Source organism: Haemaphysalis longicornis, unplaced genomic scaffold (genome assembly GCF_048455015.1).
Source record: "Haemaphysalis longicornis isolate Haplotype H1 unplaced genomic scaffold, Haemaphysalis longicornis Haplotype H1 scaffold_3, whole genome shotgun sequence".
NCBI lineage: Eukaryota > Metazoa > Arthropoda > Arachnida > Ixodida > Ixodidae > Haemaphysalis > Haemaphysalis longicornis.
Window position 1 is genome coordinate 170,699,919 of NW_027526335.1, and position 20,465 is coordinate 170,720,383.

Consider the following 20,465-nt stretch of genomic DNA (forward strand, 5'->3'; position numbering starts at 1 on the left):
GACGAAAGGCAAGCGATTATTAGCAACGCTGCCATGACTCAGAGTTGCCCTGGCCTCACACTGACAATTGATAAATTGTCCACTGTCATGCTGCCTTCAAAGCAATGGATTTTTGAGAGTTTTTACGACGAGGCAACGAACAAAAGGTGTGGAATATTTTACTCGCCGGCTCGTGAATAAAATAAAATATAAAATATAATATAAAGTAAAATAAAAATATAAAGTCACTATCTTACAAACTTGTTGGGTCGTTTTTGGTCAAGATAAGACAGCTCAGTACTTATCGAAACTACGCTGAAAATGCTCACTCGCTAAGAAACTCTCGTATACGGAAGTTAAACGCAATCTACACAGCTCAAATATAGGCCCACCGTCGAATCAGCCAACCAATGAGAAACGCACGCAAGTCAATGCATACAGACGACTGTATGCATATCTACGTAAACAGTGCGCAAATGTGATGCGGGGTGTCAACTGGAAGGATGACTAATTTTGAAGTTTGCCGACTGCAAGGATGATAAATGTTTAAGTTTGGGCATAGCACAACTAGAAAGCCGCCGCGAGCAACTCCGCGGTGGCCCACCCCGGCACGCCGCCGCCGCCGCCGCAGTAGCAGACGACGCCCCGAGAGTAGCGCAAGACTTGACTGCAGCGCCGCTAGTTCTCGCGACCGCCGTTTGGCCCACCCTCCTCCGCTGGCGGAGATGCGGAGCTCCGAAACTGAGTTTATTCTAGTAACGTTGACCGAAACGGCTGATTCGTCCCCACCATCCCGTCAATAATAAATTTTCTGTGTATGGCCCTCAGTGGAAACCTTGCGGCTTTTTCCTCAGGGAAGGTACCTGGCAAATTTTCATTTAGTGCAAAAGTATCGGAGCTATTTATTTCCCCAGTTATTGTAAAACGAGCGGGAGGTTGGTTTACACAAAACTCACGCTTAAAGAAAGCCGTCGCGTGTTGAGTTGACATTCGCATCATCGATGCAGAAAAGCCAGCTTGCATCGCCTCGAGCGGAAACGTGGCGCCATCTGTCGACGTCACCGCACATAAACCCCCACGACGACCGGTTCTCATCACGCCAAGCGAAGCGCGCGGCGGCACGACTGCGCCACTTGCGATCAAAGGAAGCACCCAGGGGGAAATTGAAGCGCGGCAGACTCGGGGCGGCCTTCGGGCGGTCGCTGCCGGCGCAAAAGCAACACCAGCAGAAGCCGCCGTGCTTGCAGAATGGGCGTGCCGAAGTCACGTGGTCTGCGTACGGCAGCGCCGGCAGCACACACGGCTTTTCTTTCGCGGGCGACCGACGGCTGCGGCGGAAAGCGAGTGCCGTGTTCGCGGGCTGCTCCTCTAGCACGCTGTGTCGTGTGCTCCGTTCTTTCGCGTGGTCGGTGGTACTGTGGTGTGCTGTGATGTGTTGTGGTCGTGGTGATGTGCTGGTGAGATGACGAAGTGACGATGAAGAGGAACGAGAGCAGCGTGTCCCGTATCGGCTCTTTCTTCCGCAAGCGGACGCTGCGGAGGGTCCGAGACAGCACCGACAACGATGTGAGTCGCGCGCGCGCGCTGCGAGCCCTTTTTAGCGAGAATTTCTGCGAACGTAGCGGGATTTCGCCGCGCGCATGCCGGATATGAAGTCCTGTGATGTGGTTTTTTCAAATCGGGAAGCAGCTGGCGTTGTTTCAACGTACGTCCGTATCGCCGCGGCCGGCTTAATTTGGCACGCGCTGCGCCAAAGCTTACGTAACGCTGCCGAGCCGCTCGTACGCTCGACGGAGCTCTTGGCAGACTGCCCCTCGTTTCTGAAGGGGAGAGCGAACCGATCCGTTTGTTGTGACGGCTAGATCGGCCGTAGACCATTTGTCGTTCTCGGTTGTTCTTTGGTGTGTTTACAGTCTTGGTGCTATGCTGATGTTGCTGTTCGGCCTCACGTACTGGCCTCCGCGCTCCGCGGCGGTGAAAAATTGTTTAAAGCGTGACATTTTGAATTGGTGTGTTAGTTCACCGCACTCTACTGTGTGGGAGTAAGCTTGTAACGTCACCGTATTCCAGACATTTGCGTGAAGATCGTTTCGAAGGGGCCCGTTTTGGTGCCTCCTGTGGCCTGACTTCGAGCTGAGGTCTCTTCAAACACGACGAACCGTTCTCTATCGCGTTGTTCGTTTAACTATCCTCGTATCGTCAGATAGCTTGTGTAAAATACAGGAGGCGATGCTTGTGTTTACGGGAAAGGGTTGTTTTGAATGATTCGAATGATCGGCGTTTTAATTTCAACAGATCATCGCGGGGGGAGTGGTATTGTGTGTGCTTTCTTCTTTGTGAAATAAGTTCCGTGCCTTCAGGAACCGGGGTACGGCAAATGCGTTTTATTTTGTGGCGCTATTATTTTGGCACCTGTCCCACCCAGAAGAGCAGTACCCTAACGCTGTGACGATCCACATCGTCAATACGCGATCGTCCGTTCGTCCATACGCGATTCACATCGTACCGGAGGCACGGTTTGCCAAACAACTTTTGTGGGAAATGTAGCATCGGGCCTTTCACAATAACAATGCGTGGCATTACGAACTTTATATTTCTGTGCCACCTAATATCGCATGTTATGGGTCTTTAGCGGTAAAATGAAAGGCAATACTGTGGGGTTTTTTTTTTGGCAACGCCCGCGAGTATTTTAACAGTGGGGATCGTGTAACCCGGATATGAAGAACGTGGAAGATTGAATGGCAAATTTCCCGCAGAAGTCGTTCTATCATTATTACTGGGGGGAGAGAGCGTAGATCAGACAAGGTAGGAATAAAAAAAAATTGTTTCTTCGATACGATCGATTGTCCGTTGGAGGGAAGGTTATAACCCGTTCGTCCGCCCAGTGGGTCACTGATAATCAGGGTCAGAGCTGCTCACCGAGACTGCCCATTTGCTGGAGTACCAAGTCATTTAGTCAGAGGGGATGTCAGTGAGATCCTGTTATTCAGGCCTTTGTGCGAGTGTTTCGTGGCGGGGGAGGGGGTGCTCTTTCGCCCTACCAGACAGTTTCTTTCATAAATGCGCCGCAGTTTCATTTCGAAATACCGTTACCAGCTCTTTAATGGTTATCGTAAGCACGTCATGAAAATCGCGCACTGTAGTATGCCATCAGAAGCTGGCATACTTATTAAAAGTAAACACAGTCGCTTGGTGTTCAGAAGCAAATGGCGGTTCAAATGGTGGGCTGTGCCATCTCTTGTGCTTGCTACAGCACTGTTTGGGCCCGCCGGAACAGCGTTTATGTTTCGCATTTTTTCGTTATATTTTTTTTCCTTCTGAAACTTTTATAGTATACCGTGGTCCTTGTGTTTCTGTCGTCGACTTGGCCACAGAGCCATAGGACTGTTCGCCACTGGAGCGCTTCCGATAGCAACAACAGTGAACTCTTGACGCACAAAAAAAGAAAAAAAAAATGTGTTGGCAGGAGAGATCTTCCTGTAGACAAGATCCCATTCTGCTTCTGGCGTTCGGCCAGCAGTACGTTTACGCCTCGGTAAATTTAACTGTTTTAACCCAGCGGCGCTCTGCGATGAAGAAGCATTGAGTACACTTGTCGAAACGCGTATGACAAAACTTGAAAAAAATTTTTCGTGCAGTAACAAAAAGAAATCACTCTCCTGAACTGACAGAATCAATAGGCAACAACAGATCACGCGGCAAGCTAATAATCTCGCATTTTTTGCAGGGACCGCATTACTGCATAATTGACGACTTTTTTTTTTCGGCACTTCAACGTTTTTCTTTCCTACCTCAAAACAGCGTTTAGATAATGAAATGGTGTTCGGCGTTGACTAAAAGGTCCTTTAGCGAGAGGTCGAGAAATTGCTATTGTTCTGATTGCATTCGATGGAGGGAAAAAAATTCATGGGCCCAAAATTACACATCTTTAGGAAATAAAACAAATCCCACGTAATGTACTCAAACAAATACGTTATTCATGCTGTAACGAACTTGATTTTTTATTCATTGTTAGAAGGCGCCTTGTCTGTCGCTTTTATCAAAGCTAAGGGAAACCAAAAAAATGTTTTTGAGAAAAAAAATATTTCAGGAAGAGTGAACGCGTTGGAGTATATTTATATTTAAATTGTTTGGTCGAGTGCAAGGTATGCCATTGAATCACCTGTCAGAAGGGTGGCTATAATGACGACAACCGTCTGGCTGCGTTATCGCGTCACGGCTCGGTTTCACGCGGCTGTCATGCGAAGCTCGACCGCGTCTCGTCACCCGACACGGCGCACGCTGTAGTGACGGACAGCTGCTCTTACCCCATGAATGCGTCGATATAGAATAGCGCGAACGCATCATGTTCACAAAGCGTTTCAGCTTCGCACGTAGCGTTGTACCCGTAGCGAGTTGCATTTATTTGCCTTGGAATAAACAGGGCCCTCGAATGATCGGGCGAAGTGATTTGCGTTTCGGGATTACAGCAGCGTGGCGTGACCTTAGCTTAATCCGCCTTGGCTTAAACGCCTTGTGTAACCCACGACATTTCAGAGTACGCTAAAAATTCACGGCTGGTTTCGATTCATCCGCGGCCCTGCACAAAGTCGTGCCTCGAAGCTGAAATGCAGTATACGTGTAAAACACCAGCCTGGATACGATGCGTGACTTCATTCAAATGACATCAAATAAATCGCCTCCCTGAGCTGTAGCCGAATACAAGTAAAAAACAGCAGCGCATGTAGTCAATCGTTCCGCCGAAGCTACCAACGTGTGACGTCAACGCGGCCGCCCTCTGAAAGGAGATCACGCTTATTACATGAGGTCATCGGCTTTTACCACCGAGTTTCAATTACAAGATTTGTTCATGCGGTTGCTTTTGTTCTGTGCTTCAAAAAATACTCGCAGTAAAGGACTCTTCGTGCCGTGCCGGACTCACACCCGGTTGCGGTGATAAGACTTCCGTTCCTGTTCTTAACTTTTGACAAGCGGTAGCCTCGTTTCCCGTCGCTCTGTGCCTTCCAGGGCGCGTGGGCGCTTCGCTTGCGAGAAGGAGCTTCAACTGTTGACCGCTACTACTGCTGCTAACGATCGCAAGAAAAAAATTCTCCAGAAATTCAGATAATTTTCTACTAATGCATAGCATACTTATGCCGCTTGTCTTGAATGTGAGTTGTTCGCAGCCAAAGTTTTTTGGTTTTTCTAAATGCTGTCCGAGAAATTACCTCCATATACGCTATTATAACTATTACATTCGGAACTTTCGCGAAATCTGCATTGTTGTGGAAACTGAGGGCGTTACACCTCTCGCCCTTTCCCGTAATTTATATATATATATATATATTAGCGATTGCAGGTGGAACGTCCGCGACATCTGCACTTTTGTGGAAACGCAGGGCGTTACACGGTCCTGGAGGGGGGTAATCGGCAAAGAATGCTATGCATTGAAACACACGCGCGCACACACACGCACACACACACGAGGAAAAAAAACACCTTTAGTTGTGCACTCACTGCAACCCACCTATAGCTGTTTTCACGTAAGCTGTTCGCGTTGCGCTCTCAAGCTACCGACGTTATCTCGTTACCTGTCGTCGTGTAGATCCAGCTGTCTATACTCGACGCAAGCAACCGTTACTGCATGCTCCACTAAACTGTCCTGTTGATTGATGGATGGAGCCTTTTTTTACGTCTCACTGGAAACGGAGGTGGTGCGGAACGGCGCTAGTTCGTTATGGGTGAGAAAGCGAGAAGAAAACTGGCCTCGTATCTGCCCACTTCGCGGTGAATGTCGAATAAATACAGTCTTTTGCTGGCGCTGGCACTTAAAGGAGTACTGACACGAAATTTCTCGCTTTCAGTTTTTATGCTGTAAAGAATACCTATGGTCCCAGTAATTACGAAAATCGAACCGAAAGGCGTCAGCCACCAACATATAATTAATTATAGCACGTTTATTGCAACCACTTTCAAATTTGGTCGCCGCGCGGGAAAATGGCCGTTCGAAGGAGAGCCTGCAAGCGGACTGCCTGACGTCACGGTCTCCGTGACGTCGGACCGTGACGTCATGGTCTCCGTGACGTCAGGGACGTTCGCTGCATCGTCTGCTACGGATTGCACGCGGTTCACACTAAAGCGCTGGACACATGTACGATTTGTACACTCGATTCGCATGCGACTGATCGTTACGACTGTCACCACGACTAGTCGTACGCGTGAATTTGAGACACATGACCCGATGCGTGCATGCGATGCGTCGTCGGCGTCGCTCCGCCCACCGTTTTTGCTCCATGGTCAACTACGACTATCGCTGAGCTGAATTTGTAGATCCCGCGCGTTTAATCGCAAAAAATGGATAAAGCAGGCAATCGTGAAGCGTTTCCTGCCTTCGGAAACAGTTCGCGCACACGCCGGCCGCGCCTGCCAGCTCGGACACTCAGCGGCTCGATCCGGCGCAGACCACGGTAGCAAGACGGTAGCAACCGCTTGTCGCTGCTCTTCTGAATCAATCTGATCGTTAAAATGAAGTTCCACATGCGAGAAAGTAGGTGTTAGTGTGGTGAAAAATTGTGCTTGGGATTGTTATCAGGGCTTATTTTAAAAGCGGCGATCAGATATCTGCCGCGATGCAAGCGTATACGCTGACCGGCCCCCCGCGGCGCGCGGCGGGCGGTGCGCCGACCGGTCGAGAGATGGCAATACCTGCGCGGAAACGTGAAGTGCGCACTTCGCAAGCCTTGCTCACAGCGGTACCGCAGCCAAGCCAAACCTCCTATCGAAGCGAGACCGCCCACAACAACAGCGCAGGCTATCGCTTCCGGTTCCGGAAACAACTGTATGACGTCATGCTGAATCGGCCGCAAAATCGCGGATAGCCTGACGTCACACCCTAAGCGATTTCGCTAGTGCTGCCGATTTGTAATAGTTCGCGGCCAGGGCAACTAAAATCGATTTTTGATGCGTTTCCAGCCTCGGATCGCTCCAAAAATTTCTGTGGGTAATCTGTACAAACTACTGAAGCCAATTATATCGTTATTTAGGCCTCTAAATTTGGTGTCAGTACTCCTTTAAAGGAGCCATGAAGAGAAAATACAACTTCGTTTAATTTGAAAGAACTAGGATTCAGTATCTCACTCAGCTCCATTACAGCCACAAAAGAGGTTTTTTTAACGAAAAAAAGCAAGAAGTGTTTAAAAACTTTCAAATTTTGCGCCACAGTGACGTGTTATGAGCAAGAATGACGTCACACGGGCCAACAATAAAACATAATTTTCAGTGCGTTAACTGCACGTTAGCATTCAAGTGATGCAGTCAAGTGGAACTAGAGGCCCCATTACAGACGTCCAGTCATGTGTCGCCGCGCCAGGTCAGTTAGGCGGCCGCCAATCGCACAAACAAGGTTCTGTGACGTCACAGAAAAGTTGCGGGAAAGTGGCTAGGGGGTCGCGACTGCTGCTTCACACGTTTTCTTTAATATTTCCGTTATTTGTTCGAAGATTGCGATGATATTGGCATCATTGTTATCGGGACTAAGCAGTCTTTCTAATAAACCCAACTTGTATTTTGTCTTCATGGCTCCTTTGAATGCCTCCGTTTTTTAACCCGCGGCCACCTATCACGCTCTTCCCCTCACGTCTCGCTGCGCCCCACGATAAACACGGTGGGGGTGTGCCGAAAGTCGATTCAATTTTCCGCCGTTCCGCCGCTCGCGTGATCTGGTGGAACCTTTTGTTACTGTTGAACTCGGAGCTGCGAGGTCCAGGCTGGTGCGAGCTCTTTTTGTACGAGTCAAAATAGCTTTTTCAACGCGTCTTCTTTATTCCCTATCGCAAATATCAAGCACACGTTTGTTTTTTATTTAAAGAACACCGCGAATACCAGCTGCGTATTGATTTTTGCCTCAAATATGTCTAATTTTTCATTTTGCGCAACATTGTTGACAAGTATGAGATGTGTTTGCACATCTAGTGGTCCTGAAAAGTCTTGCTTGTATAAACCTCTCGTTCAAGTATTCCTTTAACTTTTGGCCGGAAGGCTGAATCGATGGACCGACAGACAGACAGACGGACAATGAGCGAAGTGACATAACTATTCAAACGCTCGTTGCTCGATGGTACAGTGTGAATAAAACATACGAACAACGGAGCGCACAGCCTCAGACTCGTGCTGCACAATCTGGCTGCAAAATTAGCAAACTGCGCGCATGCGCATTTCTTCGACAGCGTTTGAGAGTGTGGCCTACATTTATGGGAAATGCTTGATGAAGAAGCGCCGCCGGTCGTTTATTTTGAGGCGCCTTTTCACGCTGCGTCGCCACTGAGCAGGATGATCGTTTAAGGGCATCATATGCTATACTCGGTGACAACTTAAGAACGGCACCGGAAGTTGCCGCTGTGTCATCTCACCGTAGCCGGATGTTTCTCCGCGCGGCGCAAGTAGGGCGTTACTGGGAATATTTTGAACATGGCGTGAGCCGTTCCCGTGATTTTTTGGACTTTAAGGAGCCATGAAGAGAAAACACAAGTTTGGTTCATTCGAAAGATTGCCTCGTTAGAACCATAACGACACCACTTATAACGCAAACTTCGCTCAAATACGCTACATAATTAGGAAAAAAGGAAATGACCATGCGACCCACCAGCTCATTTTCCGCAACAAAACCTGTGATGTCACTTGAGAATGCTCTGCGATTGGCGGAGGCCGGCAAAAGCAAACGCATGTTAGGCAGGGCTTACAGTTTGCATAGCGAGCTAAATGCCCGTGAAACATACTGCACATTCTTTTATGACAAAGAACGGTGGAGTAAACGGTTGAAGTTCCGAACGAACACGCAAGCGTGTATGCCAATGCGTACGAAACTACCGCTGGCCGAGCTCGACATCTCGCCGTTGCCACCGTCGCGCAGACGAATTTTCGGGTTCAAGGCTCTTCGGGGCCAACGAACCGTCCCAGCACGCACAGCCAAGACCTTGCTTGGTATCGTAATCCCTTCACAGGAGGTTGGCCGTCATATCGCCAACCAGCAAAGGTAAAAATAGAAACAAGGGGAGTAAGGAACACAGCGCAGAATCGCGAGATAGTGCCACTCGTCGCACAGGTTTCGGTATGGAAGTCGTGTTGGCTTGCTGCTATCGTTACGAGCTCGTTTACAGTTTACAACCACTGAAAACTTCAGTTTGTTCGAGTACTTTACAATGAATTTTCGTTGCTGTGTTTTGAAATGCCCATGTAGTACGGGCCAATCGTCGAGGGAGTGCGACATCCCCGCCGGTGAGATCTCCTTTCATGTGCTGCCCAACGACGAACCTCGGCGAAGCAAGTGGCTACGTTTTGTGAACTTTGCAAACGGAGGAGAAAGAGAGCTAAAGGAAGTACGAGTGTGCTCGCTTCATTTCCGAGGAAGTGATTACGGGAGGGACCCGGACATGCTGGCGCTCGTCGCCGACTTCGTCAAAGCGCTCTGACCTTGGGGGAAAAAATTGCCGTACACACCGCGCATTGACGCTCGAATCTTTCTGGTCGGAGCAGAGAGCTCGAGCGAACGGTTTTCCATACACGACACCGGCCAACTGGCATAAGCGATACTGCTACTGAAATTGAAAATACGGCACATACGTACGAGTCTGTATTCGTCCGTCGCGACGGGGCTGACGAGGCAGCGGTGCCGACGGCAGGGCGTTCGTCTGTTCTGGCTATCGCGGAATGGTCGCTTTCCCGTCCACCGCGTATCCCACAACTCTTGCCGCTCGTGCACTTGGAAGCATTGAGCGTTCAAGTGGTGTGAGGTTGTTAAATGCAAGCCCGAGCTCCTCGGCGAGAGTTTTGTTCTCCGGATCAGGCGATTCCATGACTAGGGCTGCGGGTGCACTAGGTTTTACTAGTATTTTTAAAATGGCCGCCGTCTCGGTCGACTCCCGCGTGTGGGTGCTATATGGAGTCGACATACTAAGTATCTGTTTCATGGACCAGCTCATGTGACGCCATTGTTCACGTGACGAAATGTGCAATTTTAGCGGGAGATTTAAAATTTCGGCTTAAATTGCCTTATTTCTCAGGTAATAAAGCATCATTTGCTTCCGGGAAAGCGCTTGGGGTACTATGAAACACCTAATCTTTCGAATAAAACAAACTTTTGTTTTCTCTTCATGGCTCCTTTAATACGCTTATAAACGACTCCAGTGACGACAAACAAACTGCGTGAGACAAGGCAGACGATATGACGCGTTCATAGCAAACCCCTTTCAAAACGCGCGCGCACTGACATCACGGGTCGGCGCTTTGGCGGAGTGATACACTACATGAGGTGGTGCCGTTCTTGAGTTGTAACCGAGTATAGCTGCAATCAGCCAGCTGCGCGCTTGGCTCCCGAATGTAGTAGAGGACATGAAGCTCAGTGGCGACGGAGCGTAAAAAGACGCGCGTCAAAATGAATGACCGGCGTCGCTTCTTTATCAAGCATTTCCCCTAAAAGTAGGCCACACTTACTCCGTGGGCCATACTCGCAAACGCTGTGAAAGAACTACGCATGCGCGCAGTTTACTGACGGTGGAACCAGACGGTGCGGCATGCGTCGGAGGCTGTGTGCGCCCTTGTTCGTATTTCTTTTTATCCCCCCCTCTACATTTTTTGTGCCTCGCACAAAGTAAATGTCGGCAATAAAAATGCGGTCTGTCGCATTTACGTTGTCATACGTCAAACGCTGTTTACCGCTTTCGTCACACAATTGTACGCGGCCACTGCACTTCCCTCTTGACAACAGCTTTAGCTTTCAGCAAAAAAAAAAAAAAATTAATTGAATGTACCTATTTTGTTTTTCTAACCGTTTATGCTTGAAGGCGGTTTCAAGTTAAAAACAGGAACGATACAAAATTACTGTAGTCGATGGAAATATACGTTGGAATTACGAAAGAAAAAGCCAATATAAGCCTAATTGGGAATAGAGAGTCTACAAAGAAAGAACACTATATTCCCGCTTCCAGATGAAGGCTGGAACATTTGTGCGAAATTTTCTAAATGAAAAGCCGCTGAGGACGCCAAACCCCACGTACAGATGCTGTTTAATTAAGGAGAGAGAGAGAGAAAAGAACTTCTTTATTTGGCAGAGCCTTGTGGAAGTGGAGCCTTGTGACAGGTAGCCATGTGTCGTCCTTGATGCTACCGCTCTCTCAACCAGCAGGAGCTGATCGCAAAGGAGGGAGTTGGACAGCAGCGTCTCCCACTGCTCGGGGGAATGGGGAGGGGGTGGAGGTGGCAAATCAGGGTTCTGGGTGCATTCAAGGATAATGTGCTTGAGTGTTCCTGATTGCGTACAGAATTTGCATTGGGCTTCGGGTTGATTTGGGAACATAAGGTGCATCAGTGTTGGGTGGGGATACGTGCTTGCACACGTTCGAGTGTAGTTTCTTGTGTCTTTCTTAATTGTGTGTGAGGCAACGGAAGTGTTCTGCGACCGAGTCTGTAGTGCTCTGTAATTTCCTGGCAGGTCGTGAGGGGCGTAGGTTCAGGTGAATTCTCCTCGGCCTGGTCAACGAAACCTCGGGCCTTGAGGTGGGCTTGATCATTGCCCTCCATGGAGGAGTGGGCCGGCGCCCACACCACTTCGACTACCCTCTGGTGGCTTGCTTGACAGTATGCGGTATGTCATTGCAGCCACCCAGCCCGGCGTGAGACTCCTGCATACTTCTTGTGGGTCAGTAATTATGACACTTGCCTTCGTTTGCGAAAGAGCTAAGGCTACGGCTAGTTCTTCCGCTTCTTGCGTTGAAGCTTGTGGTAGGGTTGCCCCGACGACGAGGTAAGTCTTCGTTGTCACCACCGCTACTTTGGCTTGTCTTTGGGGATATGAGGCTGCATCTGTGTCGACCACTGAGGGCAGAGATCCATATTTTTTGTCTAGAGCTTTGGCTCTTGCTTCTCGCCTACGCTGATGGTGAACAGCGTGCATATTATTCGGCAGTGGGCGGATTATGATGTGCTTCCGCCATTTCTCCGGCATTTCCTTTGTTGAGACATCGTCCCCCACAGGTGTCAATTTTAATTGGGCAAGGACCTTCCGACCCGTTTGGATTTTTGCGAGGCGAGCTTTTTGGTTGGATAGGTTAAACGCTGAACTGGGGTGTCTTCTACATTTCCTCTGCACTGTCCGGGTTCTTTACTTCTTTAAAGGCAAACGCCTTATGTGTTACATGTGAAGGTTACCCTAAATCACCCCGGCGTTGACGCGCATGGTACGAAAGCAGAAGGAATGCCAGAAGCGAACCACAGCGTATAACAGACGATTGGTGATTGATTGATTGATTGTACGGTTTAACGCGCCGACTCAACGCAGGCGATGAGGCGCGCCGTGTAGTAGAGGGAGCTCCGGATTAATTTCGACCACCTGGGTATCTTTAACGTCCGCCGAAATCTCGTACACACAAACGTTTTCGCTTTTCGCCTCCATCAAAAAAATCGATATTAATGATCGATTACCAGCAGCTTAACGTGTGTTTATTGTGGATGAAGGTGCAGTTAGATAAACTAAGACGAATGAAGGTGGATTAAGTTGAATTGAGATGGATTAAGTATGGTTAAATAGCGTGGCTGTTCTGTGGATGGTTGACGTGCATTCATATAAGAAGACGGCCCTTCAAAAAAGATCGCCAGGCCTTCGCTGTCAAAGCAGGTAAACAGATTTTAGCGCCCCGAAAAATGTTTTTTTCACGCTCATTAAGCAAGGCGTGACACCACCAACTCTAATTATTATTAGTGATAATTTTTATTTGGCACTAAGCTTTCTGTAATCTGAAAGTTGGCGCCAGGTAGTGTCCAAACACGACACTTAGTTTCAGTGCATTCGAAAACCGCATGAAGGAGTAGGAAAGACTGCGTTTGATTATTGTTTCAGCTGGGGTCACGTGTTTAATACCTCTTTTTATCTCACGTACAGTTAAAACTACGTTGCCGCGCGGCTCCCTGCCATGGTTGCCAGCATTCCTTTTGTCAGGCTACGCATGGCTGGTATACATCTAAAGCTTCCGCTTGCGAACGTTCTAGGCGCCCTATCGGGCAAACCATTCCTGTTCCAGTGTTTTACGTGATGCCCGTTCACGTGTGATAGAGAGCAAATACTTCCACAAAAGTCGATTGGCTATCCTTTTAACTTGAAGTCTGTTCCCCTTACAAGCAGCCCTGTTTGAGTCCATGTACTGCGGCAGGCGCCGCCGATTACGAAACCGCGGGCCTTGCAGTCCCGCTGTCGCCGTTAGCACGGGTCTCGCTTTCGCAGCCTGCTGCGCCGCGTTCCGCCCGACTTGTCGCCAGAGCAACACTGCCGTCATTCTTTCTGGCCACCTACGTTGCGACATCAAGGGCACGATGACGACAGGGGAGGGCGTGTGACTAAACGCGCACGCACGTCCGTGGTGGTTACCGGCCGCCTGCGCTGCGAAGACGTGCTTGAGTTTTTTACGAGGACAACTAGAATATATAGACCCCAAAACGATGCAATTTGTTTTCAAATGTTGGGGGTTAAACTCTCCGGAGGGGGAGGAGAAAGGAAGGACGGAAAGGCCGGGAGGTTAACCAGGTGTAGAGCCCGGTCTGCTATCCTGCTCTGGGGAATGGGGTTCATGGAATAAAAGGGTGGCGGGAGAAGAGGAAGATATAGGAGTGGGAAAGCACGCACTCTAGTCCCGTTTCGGGCACTGCGGTCTTTCATGCAAATTCGTTTCTCAGGAAACGTAGTTACACGTTGAGGTGCGTCGTAGTGGAGGTATCCGGATTAATTTTGACCGCTTGGGAATCTTTAGCGTGCGAAGAATTCTCGACATACGGGTGTTTTCGCTTTTTCCTCCACCTAAAAAGCAGCCACCCCGGCCGGGGTCGAACCCGCAACCTTGGGCTCAGCAGCACAACGCCGCCTTAGCCACTGGGCCACCGCGGCGGGTCAGAACCGCACCCTAAACTAGTCGAAGCGAGCTTCAGCGTCCTAGTTTGTTTAACTACAGCTTTGGATCGTGACGATCTTGAAACACGGGCGTGCAAAACCGAACCGAACACGATAAGTGAAAGTTTACTTGCGAGGGAGCGCTGTGTTTCAAGATATTGAGGAACCACTGCCAACTAAGCTTGCCTAATTGTCGGTTATTCAAAATCGTAAAACGTGAGCCGGGGCTGAGTTATATTGTGGGCGTTGAAGGAACATGGTCGAGGAGAAAAAATGCATCCAAGGTTCAATATTGTGGGGTTGAGGGAGCATTTCTTGAAGGAGTCGTGCGGTGTTAGAGGTATACTCGACAATACTGTGGACATTCTTCTGATTTTGACTTGGCGCGGTGCACGCACGTATTTGTTTTCAGGGGCGGTATTTGTTTTTAAGGGTGACAGGAGACGCCGACAGCCCGAGCACCATAGGAGCTCGGGCTGTCGGCGTCTCCTGTCATCTCAAGTAATCACGGTACTAAAATACCAGGACTGTCGTTTTCCAACGCCCCGCGCTGGAACTCAAAGCGTACTAAAAGAACACACCGGGACTCGTTTTCCGACGCCTCGCGCTAGAACGTTACATCTCCGTGGGCAAAAAAGCCTGCTAAACGAACACACCGGAACACTCGTTTTCGAACGCCTCGCGCTAGAACGCATGCTGCAGTGTGTGACGCAAGGAGAAATTACGGCCAGTCTGTCATCTAATTGCTTAAATCCGGTTCAACGCAAAAGAGGGCGCCACCGCATCAGCAAGCGCGCGATTGTTCCTCCCACCGGCGCTTCTTCGGCGCCCAATCAGCGCGCGCCGTGTCGCAAGAGAGAGAGAGAGAAACTTACAAACTTTGAATGCGCTTATACACTGCATGCTTCGCCTGTCCACTGGTTTCTTGTTAGTGGAGATGGCCCGGTTTTTTTTTCCCATTTTTTGCCTCCAAAAAATGCGCGGCGAGGAGGTTTCAAAGTGCTCAAGCCGACCGAGGAGTGGGAATCCTTCAGGGGTTACGCGTGATTCAAGCTTAGGGAACATGTGTGCAGCAATGGTCGAGGGTAATTTTTTCTCACGAGTACGGAGTTTAATTAGGCCAAGGAAAGTTTCGCTAACGAATAAGCCAAAAAATACTGCGGTTGAACGCGGGGAAACCAAGTTCGTCGAGCGGCAGCAAGCTTTTCGCGACGAGAGCGCGGAGTGAACACGCGCGCAATAGCACCGCAAGATCACACAGTCGCAAGATAGAACAGCTCGGAGCAGTCGCCGGTCTAGGCGTGAATGTGCAGTAAACTTCAAGGATTTCAAGGATTTTATTAAACATTTTGGTGCATACATATCGCACGTAATTACTACAGATACAGCGTAGTAATTAGTACAGAACTTAGATAAAGCCAACACCTCCTTGTGTCATTTTCTGATGGAACACTCCTTTGCTCGTACCCCCGATCCCCCTCTCCGCACCCCTCCCCTTGGAACGAACGAGCGATTAGACGCTTTCACTGCGCGACCGCACGACGCTTGGCCGTGGCTGAGCTTGAAGGTCAAACTGACGCTACGAAGAATTGACGGCCCAAGGCGTTCTCCGGGTTTGCACTGGAGAACTTTCGCTGTAGTATCATGTGGGCTCGTTCTGTCGCTACAGCAGACTTGCGTTGCGAAGTAGGAATCGTATAGGTAATGGACAGAACTTGAGGGAGTTGGGTGTTACGAATCAGCCCGCTGCAGTGCCTTGTGCAGCACTCCTCGGCTGTGATGCGACGCCTCCACTACGTGCGCTTTCGAGCAGGCCTCCCTGTCGGTGACTCACGCTTGCAGCCGACGGATCCAAACACGACGCTACATGTCTGGAAAAGTCGGATCGCTGGCGCCTCGCTACCGGCGTGATTCAAACTTGGGTGGCGGCCGACGCAACACGCAGAGACTTGCCCGAAGGACGCGGAAGCCGTTGCGGAAACTTCCTCTCTCCCCTCTCTCAGACTCAGCGTGCGTAACACCGATTAGATTTTGTTGGCATTCGCCGCTACTACCGGCCGCTCACGAACTCTGGAAAGAGCGTTGTGTGTGTCTGTACCGTTCGTGTCGTGTGCACAATCTAGAGGGAACGCTTATTTGACCGTTGGCGCTTTGGGTATAAATAAGACCCCCCAAGCGCTGTACTTCATTCCTGTTTGAGCAGTGAATCAATGCTGTCACTCTGCTCGAGTCCTGTACTGTAACCTCGCCCGTCGGGGCATTGCTCTTCTCTGGCTTCGGCCGATCTCTCGCCATGAAGTAAACAATTTAACTTTTGCCTTCGGCTTCTGGTCTTCTTCGAGGCAGCGGCATTGGCTGGCCGCTCGCTTCACCACGCTATTACACGCATGTCGGAGGCGACGGAGCTCGGCTCGGGTACGCCTTCTCGTATGCAACAGTGCGTTCCGGCAACATCAAAGCAGATCCTGATGAGTTCCGATGACTGGAGAGGGGTCGGGTTGGTGGGGTGCTTACTGGTTAAAGTTTGGATTTGGAATAGTTACAAGCAGTAATTTGGCTGGGATTGTTGATAACCAGCGCTTGTAGTGTCCCTTCGTTCTTCAGTCCCCGGCCGTCCCTGCGTTGCTTCACCGACATGAGTTTACTTTTTTTTTCATTTTGGCTAAAGCTAACAGGACGGCAAATAACGAATCAGACCAAACACTTCGTACTCATACCGAGCAATGCTACTCAGTAGTCGTCAGGCGATCTCCTTCAAAGCTGGCCTGGCGTGCTGTCCTCGTAATTTCCGGTCCTGGAGTCTCTCAGGTCGGCTTCTTCCGGCTGTCGAAAGACTGCGAGGTAAAACTACTCGCGAGGTACTCCCTCGGGACTCCAGTGAGAAGGTTCTTGGAGGCAGTCAACGAAGACAGATTGAAACTGACCAAACCAATCACGGTCGAATGTTCAAACTGTAGGTGGTTAAGATTCGTAGCTGACCAGAATGCTAGACGACAAGGTAGCGAGTAGCTATGAGCTACCGTTACCTTCTTCTGTGCAACCGAGAAAGCATGCAACTAAGTTATAGCTCGTCCTTCCTAAGCTATAGCTTGTCCTAAGTTATAGCTCATGCCTTAAATAAACTAGCTCTCTATCTATCCGTCTACATTACCTTTTCCATGCAACCGAGGAAACAGAGCGGTTAACCACTTGCGGTGGACGGCCGCGCTAGAAGCCGCATGTTGTGACGGAAAGCAGCCACACAATCTGTGGGCGGAGATAGGACCTTTCGGTCTTCTGAAGTGTCCAAATCGCCTCTAAAACAACTTACGGTGCTATTACTGCACAAAAGACACAACATCTGTGAACACATATATACACGAATGGTTCAGTAATGTCAGCTTTCAGTGTGGACCACACGCGCCGAGTTCGTGAAGGCGGTCGCCGCGGGTTCTAGCAGTGCGTGCTAGCGCGGTCCACTTTGGGAGAGATGTGAAAGGTTGCGGACAGAACGATCCGGGCCTGCCAGCCATAGAGAACTTGCAGCGGGAAGTTCGTAAATCCACGTGAGGTGCAACAGCCGGCTGGCATCCAGGCACCCGGCCTGGAGGAGTGTAACGCGGTAAATTTAAATCGACTCGAGCAAACCTTTAGCGAGTTTACCTTGAGAGGAGCCCGACGGAAGAGGAACAGCATGAGCGGTGAGCGGGAAAGCGAAGGGAGGCATTTACTTGACAAATGTCGGCAAAGACTATCGTCTTTTGTCGACATTTGCAACGAAAGGAGCAGATACGCGGCCAATTTTTCTTCTAATTCTGACACGGTGGCGTCCATTTCGGCTCCATTTGGGTAGAACGCCGCCGACGATGACGGTCACTTGTCGCGTTTGATTGGTGTTTGATTGGCTTTCCCCCAACGCAGACGGGTCGTATAATGCGGTGGTTTAGTCGGTGTAGGTCACCGCACTGCAAATTGTGAGGGCACAGGCCTTTATTGCCCTGCGACAAAATGAAGCAATAATGAATTTAAGAATTTGTTTCGACATTGTCGTCGGTATTTGCTGGTTTTCTTTAAATAATTTTCTTTCCAATCTCGTGTACTCACGGGATCATGACTTGTGAGAGCGGAGTTAGGTCGGAATGTGCTTCCCTTGCCGGGTGTGTGTCGCGCCGTAATTTGTTATCTGTTGCTTGTAAGGCAACGTATCGGCGCAGCAACTGAAAAGAAAGTACCTTCAATGCGATTGACCAACAACAAAAAATAGACTCACGTTCTCACATTGTTTGTTTTGTTGGAGAGGGGCAGAGGGCAAGGGCCTAAAATAGTGCGCTCAAAATGGCATATACTTTTGCGCTTGTCTGTCCTAAGCGCGGAAGCAGAATTTGTTCACGCGAAATTATTATGAAGTTTCAGCTGCGGACGCTTTCATCAAGGGCAACTTAACCTTGATTACAGTTGTTATACTGGGAGAGCTACTTCTTGGGATCGCATGAAGACGTCTAGCTGGTTACATGCATTAGTGTCTGTCTCGCTCACGGGGCATGTCGGCGTCGTAGAGCGCTCACTTGAGCGTGCAGCCATTCGCATTCTTTTCGCTTGGCTTGCGTGACCTCGGCCGCCGAACGTGGAGCCTTCAGCTCTGTTTTTCCTGCCCTGAGTCGACCACTTTGCTAAATGCTACCAGTTTCGCTGCCCGGCGGCCACGTCCGAAGAATGGTCGGTCCTTCATGCGCGCTTTTGACGGGGGCACGGTGGGGTCACCGAGCGTGGGTTCCACTCTTCGGGGAGGAACATCATCTGTTGTTTGCGCAAGGCTGACACAATGGATTTTCGCGTGGGGGGGCAGTTGTCTGCCCGGCAGTTTTCGAGCTGCCTTTCGTGGCGCGGATGTAGACGTGGTTGTGATATATTTTATCGCCTAATGGGTTGAATGCCTGGTTCCGGTGGGAAAAAAAAATTGTACGTACTTTCGTGCCTACGTCACGACAATTTAATTTTCGCCCAAAAAATTGTCCTTCCCTTTAACTGCGAAAATGAAGACGCGACTTATAAATGAGGCACACCGGAGGACCAATTCCTTTGCTGCCGTAAGATGATCTTGAAGCGCTTAGTTAAAGTCTGGTGCTACTTTCCCTCTGAGTGCCGAAATGACGTGACCCGCGTAGAGCGGTCGTAGCGAACGCGTTGACACTTTCGACACGACATTAACAGGCGTGTCACCGAAAGACGTGGGACTTTATTCACTCTTAACTGCGACCGCATCATTTTCCTTTCAGTTGGCTCACAATGAATGCGCTTTGAAACGCCACGCGAAACGTGACCACTTCAAAATTCTAGGGCTGCACAGTAGTAGTGTAGTTAATGCCTTGTGCACTATACTTTCAAGTGCAGAGCGCTTTATGGGCTTGCCTTGTCGTCTTAGCTCTCTAAAGGTCGATGCGACTGCCGGAATCAGGCGGCGCAGTGAGATAACGGACCCAAGTTGAGCCTTCTGTATTGGTGTCGGGGAGTCACGATGAGGCTTCGAAAAACCACGCGGTTTAAATAGCCATAACGGTTCAAACCTCGTGAACCGTTGGCGCTTGTCGTACATCTCCCTGTTATTTAGCGCAAAGAAAACTGCAGGTACATTTCAGGCAAAACCTGTGCATATAACCGGCAGCCCCCGCGTTCATTTAATTAGGTTGGTTGTTGGGTGTGTTTTTGCGATAGTAAGCGAAAAAAGCGGCCGCGCAGTAAGGAATGGCGCGTTCGAAATGGCGCAGATAGGCTCCAGCCACGCAAGAAAAAAAAAAATTCACGTTCGAAATGATGCAAAACAGCTCCAGCATACGAAATTAAAGCAAGCGCAAAAAGAACAACTCCCGCTGGCGCAGTTGCAGGAAGGGGGCGCGCGAGCACTGCGAAGGCGGGAAGTTTGAAATGCAGCAGTGAGCGGATAATGGCGCTGCAGCCCATTATGGCGAATCACTGCTCTGCGCTTCCGAAAGCTTTCACATTAAATGGAACGGCTTTAATTTTTTTGTTCGAGGGTAGAGTTAAATTTCGCCTCTCCATCTTCTTGGCGAACTGATGGAGGCGAAATAGTGATGTTCTTTTGATGTGCGAGCCGAGAGGACGATCTCGACTCGCTCCGATGACCGACGACCGATGCTTGGAGCGGGTGAGGGATGAGGACTGCCTTCCTTGCTGGATATTAGGTTTATTTACATTATTTACATGACTCCACGTTTACATCACGTCAGAGTGACTGCTACATTGTCACTCTGACAGCAGCAGCCTGTTCGGCCGAGATCTATACTGAACTAGATCCCCTCTCGACCGACCCCCGACAAAACCCAACACTCCGGTTTTGATACGAAAAACCCCGCCTCCAAGAAGGGGGCGTACAAGAAAGAGAGAAAAAACCTTTCAAACAATTAATAGAAACCATTGATTGGCCACAGGAACCAGCCAATCACACACATGTCCCCACCTGCGGTCACGTGACCTAACACTCTCTCTTACACACTCATAGTGCGTTTCCTACGCACGCTGTTGCACTCGGCCAGGAAATACAGGCCATCTGCGGCCTAAAGTGAACCATCCATAACGTTTA

The 20,465-nt window shown here is 49.6% G+C and overlaps 1 protein-coding gene across 1 annotated transcript in view; it reads left to right on the forward strand.

The window, feature by feature from the left end:
• Nucleotides 1–1,099: 1,099 nt before the first annotated feature.
• Nucleotides 1,100–20,465, forward strand: part of LOC144175761 (transient receptor potential cation channel subfamily M member-like 2) — a 187,892-nt gene continuing 168,526 nt past the window's right edge. The window contains exon 1 of the mRNA XM_077704778.1: nucleotides 1,100–1,545. Within this exon, the coding sequence (XP_077560904.1) occupies nucleotides 1,456–1,545 (90 nt within the window). The 5' untranslated portion in view covers nucleotides 1,100–1,455. The remainder of the gene's footprint in view (nucleotides 1,546–20,465) is intronic.